Source organism: Pocillopora damicornis, chromosome 14 (assembly GCF_964200805.1).
Source record: "Pocillopora damicornis chromosome 14, jaPocDami1.2, whole genome shotgun sequence".
In the NCBI taxonomy this organism is placed as follows: Eukaryota; Metazoa; Cnidaria; class Anthozoa; order Scleractinia; family Pocilloporidae; genus Pocillopora; species Pocillopora damicornis.
In genome coordinates this window covers 142,301-150,963 of record NC_142683.1, presented here as the reverse complement: position 1 = coordinate 150,963, position 8,663 = coordinate 142,301, and the positions used below count along the sequence as shown (strand labels likewise).

The window sequence follows — 8,663 nt, the reverse complement described above, 5'->3', positions numbered from 1 at the left end:
GCATTAGGTTATGTGGCTTGCGTCACTGATATAGAAATCACGCTTGGGGCACCGAGACAAAAATAGTATTTTCAGAGATAGATAACTGCGTGTTCATATGTAAATCAACTGATAACTAAATTTTGAGTCACAGTTAAATTTAAAAATTTTCTATTAGGATGATACAAAGATAACAATGTTTGGTAAATTACAAAGAGGAGGCGAGGTCAAAACGGAACAATCAACAAACGAAGCCGCTGGCTTTACGTGTTTCAATCGCGACGGATCTTTTTTTTTAACATATCACTCTGACTATCTTAATGTGTACATTATATTTTTTTTCCTCCTCTCTGAAGGATACAACGTAAGTGGAATTTGAAACTACAAATGTTGTTAGGGGATTTGAGAGAAATGGGATTTGACTAACATTAAGATTTCAGTCAAGTTCGAGGTGACTATTTTGGACAGTGCTCGACGAAGCTCTCGAAGAAAATACTTGCGCTCTGTGATTATGTTCAAATGCTTTGCATTTTTGTTTTCGATTGTACACGAGTCCCCCAAGTTGTCACAGACTATTTTGTCTATAATATTGGCTAGATGTATCCTACATATTTGTTAAATTATATCATTTTCATTTAAGTCACAGCAGGAGTACAGTAGTTTTTTGTGGCTAAGCTATAGAATACTGCACCCTAACAAACACAGTTAATATAGGTCATATCTTTTTCCAATTGCCTGGCAACTGTAGTTAAGTCATTTGAAAGTAATTCGTGTATTACGTTAGCTCAGCTAAGCATTTGGGTCTCCTATCAATCATGTTGGCAATAAAGCCGTTTTTCAGAAATTTAAAAGACTCCTTCAGTTCAGTCGAATAAAATTAAATTGTTCAGAATTCCTGAACAGATTGTAGCTGGGGGGGGGGGGGTGGGGGTGGAAAGCGATAAGAAGGGGAAAGATAAGCTGGGACAGGAGGGTAGAGAAAGCGTGAGAGGAAATATTGGCGGTGGAGAGATGTTCATCGCCCCTCTTCAAGACGTGTCTTTGTGACTACCTTCGATGCCGATAAACGTTTGTCCAAGCAAATATGTTTGAACGTGGAGAAAAATATTCAGACTCTTTCTGACATGCGAGGAGTCGCTCGCTGTTCTACAGTCCTCCTACACTTGCAGGCGAACATCTGTTGAAACTTCATTTTCACCGTCGAATTGCCCAACGCATAAGCTATAGGATTCAAAACCCCGTTCATGAACACAAGCCACATTGTCAATCGAAACACAGTTGGTGGAGCTTTTACTCCGGAGGAACAGATATGCATGACCATGTAAGGTAACCACAAGACAATGAAAATAAACAACAGCAGCACACCAGTCTTTGCTACTTTGAATTCTCTGGATAACGGTCGTTGGTTGCGCCTGCGTTTTCGCGGCCAGAATTTTCTGAGCGTGTTTGTAACGTGAATTAAACCACGTTTGCTCCGCTGGACATCTGAAGGCTCGTTGCTGCTGTTTGACTGCGCTCCATGGTCACAAGTGTTAACAGACGGCAGTTCAGTTGCGAAGAGTACTTTTTCGCCTTCTTGCAAATATAAACCACTGACCACGCCAGTTTTCGCATTCAGTTCAAATTGCTTGGCACAGCTGTCTAACTCTGAAAGGTTTGCCGTAGAGCTACATAACATTTGCTCATTTGCAGCTGAAGAGTTTAGCTTGTCGGCAGTACTCGAGGACTTGTCCTCATTCGATGAATTTTGAGTCGAGTGTGGCTGTACACTCCCTCTTTGTTTCACAGAAATCAGTTTGCAATTATTGTTTTGAACCTTTGGTCGCGTTCGCTTGACAGTGGAAACCTTGCGCGCGTGTCTACGTATGACGAAGAAAATACGAATGTACGTGAACACCATGACAGTCATTGGAATTCCAAATCCCACAACTGCCAGATAGATGTACAGGGAACACTCTGATGTCCATACTGGTGAACAGTGTAAAGTCCCCGGATGATACTCGTACCTGGACCAACCAAATATGGGAAACGTGGCGTACAAGAGTCCTTGTCCCCAGACCACTAGCAAAGTATACCAAGCACGTTTGACCGTGACGATGATCTTGTAACGTGTTGGCCTGGTAACTGCAATGTATCGATCAAGACTTATACAACAAAGAGTCATGACAATCGCAACACTCGACACAACACTTATGAAACCATTTGCCTGAAAATAGAGGAAGCATCTGTTACAAGATAAATTATAGATACAAAGAAAATTTATTTTATTGATCAAATACAGTATTTCTGTGTACACCGTTGCCTTAACCCTCTGACACCCAAGAATGATTGGCTTAAAATTTCTCCTTACAGAGTAACTCTTGAATCAAGTGAAAGGGTCATGAGAATAAAGGAAGTGTATCACCAACTAAAGAAACTCTCGATTGTTAAACAAATTCTCCTTGTCAGCACCTTAGGAAATGAATGGAGAATATGCATACTGATGTTAGGTAGCAAAGTGTTGAGAAAGTTTTACTTTTCGTGTGCTGCGTAAATATAAGCAGATTCAGTACAATTTTCAAGTCAAGCATCATCCCTAAAAAACATACTAACAATAACTAAAATTGATTTTGGAAAGAAGGAATCTTGTTCGACCATAATTGATGTAGAATTTCAGTTGGGAAACAGTCAAGAAGATAGAGAGTGCAGAGAGACGCAGGTTGTATTGTTGCCAGCTAAGATGGTCCCAAATACGAGCTTCTAGTAGACATGGTCCTTTGTGTTACGCACTGTCACTTTTTTCGAAGTCTTACCATAGTTGCGGTTTTTGTTGTTTGTTTATCTTTGTTTGTTTGTGTGTGGTGAAAACTGTAAAATACAGTTTTACCTGTTCAGCAACAATTGGTCGGCTAAGGTACGCTAAATTTCCAGTTTACAATGGCTCGCCCATCACTTACTACTAACACCGTAAGGACGAGGAGAAAAAACTTGGTTGCCACACACAAAATTAGTTCATTCAATATTCGAGTTATAAAAGCATTTGCGGCAACATTGCATTCAAATAGTTAAAAAATATATTTTGCAGCGATTTGCACTAAGAAAAAAACTTAAGTTAACTGATTACTGATCTCTCGTGTGGTAACCATGTTAAATATTAAAAGCGTTTCGCAACAGAACTGCAATGCCTCGTGAAAACTATTACATTGAAAGATGTTAAAATTCAAATTGATTCCAATAATATTGACAGTCCTACCTGGCAAAAAAGTTTTGAATAAGATGCATGTTCATCTTCAACGATGGTCACCAAGCTAAACGGAATCACACAGGCAGTCAGTAACAAATTAGCGATGCACAGGTTTGCCACAAATGTATTAGTCGCCTTCTCACGTAGTGATTTTGTTCGCCAGATAATCGCACAAACGGAGAGATTTAACACCAGCGAGACCAAGAGAACGATTGATAGACCAAAACCTTCAAGAAGACGAGCTTGTGACCCGAGTCCAGGGGCCGAGGTACTGTTCTTATCCATGGAGGTTACAGTTTGAAAGTATCTGCTGTAATTAGCTTTGTTACAGTCCATGCCGTGTTCAAAATAAATTTGTAACACTGTATCAAGCCTGTTATTGAGCAATCCCTGTGACGTCTTAAAGCGGGTCAAGTGATGAAAGCTGTCAACACTTTCAGGTGAGAACAAATCCCCTCGGTTAATACGAATAAACCTGTTTTTATACGACACCGCTAATTAAAAAGAAAAAACAGGACAAAATTAGAGGGGAAAAGGGACGTGATCAAAGCTTTCCTCTGTTCATTATTTGCGTTGATCAAATCTTTGGCAACCTATGCGTCTGTTGACCTTCCACTGTTGACTTTGTGACATCTGTACCTCTGTTTAGATTCGTAACAATTTTCAGTCATTCAGTCTGGGTTTCTTTTGTCGTCGCCTGTCAAAGTGTCAAACAGATTCATTGTAGGAAACTAGGAGATGTCGACCACGCCAACACAAAGAATACAAAAATTGAACCCGTGAATGATTTCATACATTACCAATTCATTTAACTCTTTAAGACCACTGACAAGGTGTATTTTCGGAATGAGAAGTATCATCCAGAAAGCTTGTTGCACAGTTTAGATTTATTTCTTCGCTTTACGTTAACATTAAAAATTCTGCTGCGATAAAGGTTAAATGAATGTGTTAAAGTAACCTTGTAAAATTGTTAATAAATAAAACTAAGAATGACAATCAAATGTACTACAGCCGACAAACCTGCTTTTCATTGTTATTTGAATGAAATCGATTATTTATTTTCGACACAAAAACTTATTTAAAATTTTGTCAAGTATCTTAGCAGAGGCACACAGTGTTACCAATCAAACACACTGCCTATCTTTTGGAACTCACGATCTAAATGTTTTGAACGAAAACATAAAATTGTTGTAAACTGTAAAAATTCGATGTCGAACGAACATAATATGGCTACTTCACGGATTGCTAATTCAGGTTTTCCGCGGGCTAATTTGCGAATCACATGTATCCAGTTTGAAAATTGTTCTTGCACTTTTGAAATGGTTTTTTTTTTGTTTTGATTTGGTTTATTTTCCGAAAATAAAACAATTAAAGAAAGATACATTTCTTTGTTGAGCCCCTGTTAAAATATGATATAAAGGAAGTCATCGCACCATGTCAAATTTTTCATTAACAATCGACCTTTCCAATTTTCTTCCTCTTGAGTATTAAATTTCTGTTTAAATTGTCGGCAACTGAAACAGCAATTCGAGAGAGAAACACTGCGCGGAAGTAGAGCTGTTTACTTAAGCGAGATTATTTTGCCTTTTTGGTTCTGAGGATCACGCGCCAGTCTTCGGGCCCCACGTAATCAAAGATTTTCCATGCGAATGAGACAAGAATTCGCGCAATTTCCCACTAGTCAAGGCGCTAATTCAAAAACGTTATAAGTCTTTACAATGCGTACATGTGCAAGGACAAACATTACAAATGTCAGTTCATTTTCAAACTTTTGACCGGTACGATTCTACTGACTCTTCTCTGTTATTTAATTCATTATTTTATTCTTCTGCAATAATAAAATATTCTTTGCATAAACGCCAGTTTCTGCAGATAACAAAGAGTCGTCCAATTCCAAGAAAACCTTTGAGTTTGGTCAAGACACTGAAACTTTTAATTCAGACAACTTGTCGTCCACCATGTCACTTCTATCCTGTTTGTCTTCTTTGTCATCATCATCGTCATCAATTTCTTCTTTCTCCTCTTCCTCCTCGTCATCATCCTCATCACTATCATCTTCATCTTCGTCTTCATTACCTGCGTAGTGGGATGTCCCATAAGCATACCCGCCTGACCCGTAACTGAAACCGCTGGACCCGTAGTCATCATCGTCGTCGTCGTCCACATCATTTCGTTGACGAGAATACGCGTAGTTACGAGCTGAAATTAAAAGTAAAAGAGATGATCTGAAACAACGAACGTACAACACCATGAAAACGCCAAAGAATTTTGAATTGGAAATGTTAACTTACTGGACATGCTCAGATCTTTGGTCTCTTTGGTCTGGTATCCACATTTTGGACAGGGTATAGGCTGTCCTCTGACGTACTTGACTCCTTTTCTTTTGACGTGATCGTCGCAGTAACATGCCTGTACGAATTTTGATATTTGAAAGCATTCACTCAGGCCAGGGTCCATTTTGGGCCGGGAGGTCCAAATCCGCTGGCAGAAATGGACCGGAGGAGGGGAGGGGTTCCAAACCCGTTGGGACACAGGTTAGTGAACAAAAAAAATGAAGCAACAGTGTATTTGTATTTCTGTTTATCGATGATTTTTCTGTTTTGATCACGGAACGCTGTGACACTGTTTAGTTACTTTCAGTAGCAACATAAATTGCAAGTGGTGTTCAACACTATTTCAGAGAGGGAAGGGGTCAGTGGGTCCTTTGTACATCAGCTAATTCGTTTGAGTCCCATATAAGGATTCAAACTCACTAAGCTGCATAGACTGAGCTACAAGACTGCAGACTCTTGGTGACAAACCAGGTCAGTAAAAGGAAAGATTGAATGAGCTTTGTTTAACACACTGTTTAAAAAGTTATTTATTATCGACAGCTTAATAGAAAAAAAGCCTGTATGGCAGCTAGATGTACTCTATGAGGAAAATAATGATCAAAATTTTTCCACTGAAAAAGTAAAATGCCATGTTTTCAATACAAAATAAAGAAAATTTACCTTGCACTTGAGGCATGAGTATTGACCTAATCTGTTACAGGAACCACCTGGTTTATGTGAAATAAAACACAAAGCCAGATTACCTGGATTCTACTTCATACTCCAACTGATTTCTCTTGCTACCAACCCTTTATATACCAGGTATGCCACAGGAAGCCCAGAGTTAAAAAAATCAGTGAGCCTCCTTAAATGTACAAATACTAGATGTTTATGTTGTGCAATGGGCAAAAATATAACAATTTATTTTTTGAGGAATTAATAGCACACTCCCAACCTAAAACTTCTCAGCGAGTTTTGAATAAAAACAAACCTACCTGGCTTTTTGTATCATGTGAATTTTCTGGGCTGATTTATGACAATTTTGGTCTAAATTAGTTCATCTGTTTTTCCCTCTTTATAATCCTTTCCCATGACAGGACTCTGTATAATACCAACCAAACAAAAGGATTGTACAGAGGGAAAGGCAGATAAAATAAAACTACACTAAATCAGCCCAGAAAATTCACACAATACAAAATTAAGCTAGGTAAGCTTGTTTTTATTCAAAACAAGATCATATGTTTTAAGTTGAGAGTGAAACTGTTTATTCCCAAACAAATCCTTGTATTTTGCCAACTCATCTAAAAACTTACATTTTAATGTCTCAGACTCAAGTACTTGGCATTTGGCTTGATGCTCAAATTGGTCATCTTCACACAAATATGATGCACAGTAAGAACACACAAAAACACGTCCACCTAGAAAAGAAAAAGAGCAATTGAAGATTTGGTACTATTCCAGCTACAGAGAACCAAGAAGAGCAATGACCCGCAATAAAATAAATAAAACAATGAATTTACAATTTAAATAGTGCTTATTGCAAGCCTCTGAGCCCTTTACAAGAGAGAAACAAATATTTCAAATAAATATAAACATCAGAGTTAACATAAGACACTTAAAATTCAACATGACCCATAAATTTTTTCTTTCAGGCCTCAAGATTTTCCAGAAACCTTGCACACAAGAAGACAGATTTAAAGTTTTCCCTCTAATATTTGAGATAAATGAAATGCTGTTTAAACTTCATCATTTTTTGTATGGACCTCACTGCGCTGGATCCATACTGCCCTGTACTGCCACAACCACAGGCCAACATTTGCCAGTAGAGTACTAAGGTACTAAGGCTTGGTTGGTAAGAAGTCATGATTATTGACTCTTTGCAATATAACACATACCATGATCCCAGACACCTCGTTCGCACTCAATACATTCACCATCTCTAATGGCACATTCACAAGCATGAGTGGTTAAACATTTTTTGCCGTGGCAGATAAAAGCCTCACAGAAATCACAAATAGCTCCCTACAAACAGAGGAAAGACATATTGTGATAAATTATGATACTGCAGCTGACCTTTAAATTCCTTAAAATATATCTCACAAAAATTACATGCTGCAATTTGTAATTAAAAAATTAAAAGTACACAAATTTTAGTGTTTTTAACTCTTTAACTCTCATGAGTGACTACAACAATACAATATCAAACTGATAAGTGATGAGAATAGAGAAAAGTATCAATAGGGTTGATCCAATACCAAATTCTCCAAAGTAATGTCATAAGACTTATATGGCAGCCAGTAATGAGAATTAACAATGAGATCTTGGGGGCTGGTATTTAAGCTGAAAATTCTTCAGCAAAAATAAAAAAAACACTCACCACCATCCCAAAGCCAGTTGTAAAAGTTGTTCCGTGTTTAACAACACAGTCCCCACCCTTAGACATACATTTTGTCTTTCCTACAACACAGAAGAATAAAATAAACTTCAGTTTCCTTGTTTCTCCTCAGGACAGCATAAATACTTTCCTCAAAATAATATCAATTGTTACAGTACAAAGCTAAATTTACCACAGTTTCCACAGATAGGTAACTTCTGGACTGATGAGCAAAAATAACAGAAAGCTCGATTTTTCTGTCGTCTATAAAAAAAAAAGGAAAGAAAGAGATTTTATAGTTTTTATCCATGCGCATATGAAAGGAAATCAGTATTAAACAGTTTATCGTTACAATTATTTCTTCACAATAACAAGCATGTTTCTTTACATAATATTCTGAGCGATTTGAGAGCTATCACCCTTACCTTTTGCACTTATCACATTCCTGTTGATTCGTTAATAAATGAAAATATAACAACAAATAATTAGTATCCCAATAGTAAAACAATTTCAGACCTCAACATGAAGGGCATAAACCCACCATTATCACATTGCAAAAATATTCCGTAATAGGTCTATCACGACCTTCTCTTATTCCTCGCTGGCGTTCTTTTTGTTTTTCGGCTTTCTTTCGAGCTCCTGTCTTTTTCTTAGGCATTTTACAACAAAGAAAATTACAAAATACGACGAATTGCGACCCAACTGTTTCACGTGCGTGAAAGGGTAAAATCTAAAATAGTGGCAGGCGCACAAATTTGAGAGGAGTCTGGGGTCA

The 8,663-nt window shown here is 37.7% G+C and overlaps 2 protein-coding genes across 2 annotated transcripts; both read right to left on the bottom strand.

Moving 5' to 3' along the window:
• Positions 1-133: 133 nt before the first annotated feature.
• LOC113671400 (putative G protein-coupled receptor No9) lies at positions 134-3,930 on the bottom strand. The gene is made up of 2 exons (XM_027187577.2): positions 3,212-3,930; positions 134-2,185 (listed from the first exon to the last, which is right to left on the bottom strand). Exons 1-2 carry the CDS (start codon positions 3,536-3,538, stop codon positions 1,088-1,090), a joined length of 1,425 nt encoding a protein of 474 aa, XP_027043378.2. The 5' UTR covers positions 3,539-3,930; the 3' UTR covers positions 134-1,087.
• A 146-nt stretch (positions 3,931-4,076) lies between these two features.
• LOC113671579 (zinc finger protein 330) lies at positions 4,077-8,640 on the bottom strand. The gene is made up of 9 exons (XM_027187824.2): positions 8,430-8,640; positions 8,314-8,333; positions 8,082-8,152; positions 7,892-7,971; positions 7,410-7,536; positions 6,828-6,932; positions 6,196-6,242; positions 5,494-5,611; positions 4,077-5,401 (listed from the first exon to the last, which is right to left on the bottom strand). The coding sequence occupies exons 1-9, from the start codon at positions 8,544-8,546 to the stop codon at positions 5,118-5,120; spliced, it is 969 nt and encodes a 322-aa protein (XP_027043625.2). The 5' UTR covers positions 8,547-8,640; the 3' UTR covers positions 4,077-5,117.
• Between the last annotated feature and the right edge of the window lie 23 nt (positions 8,641-8,663).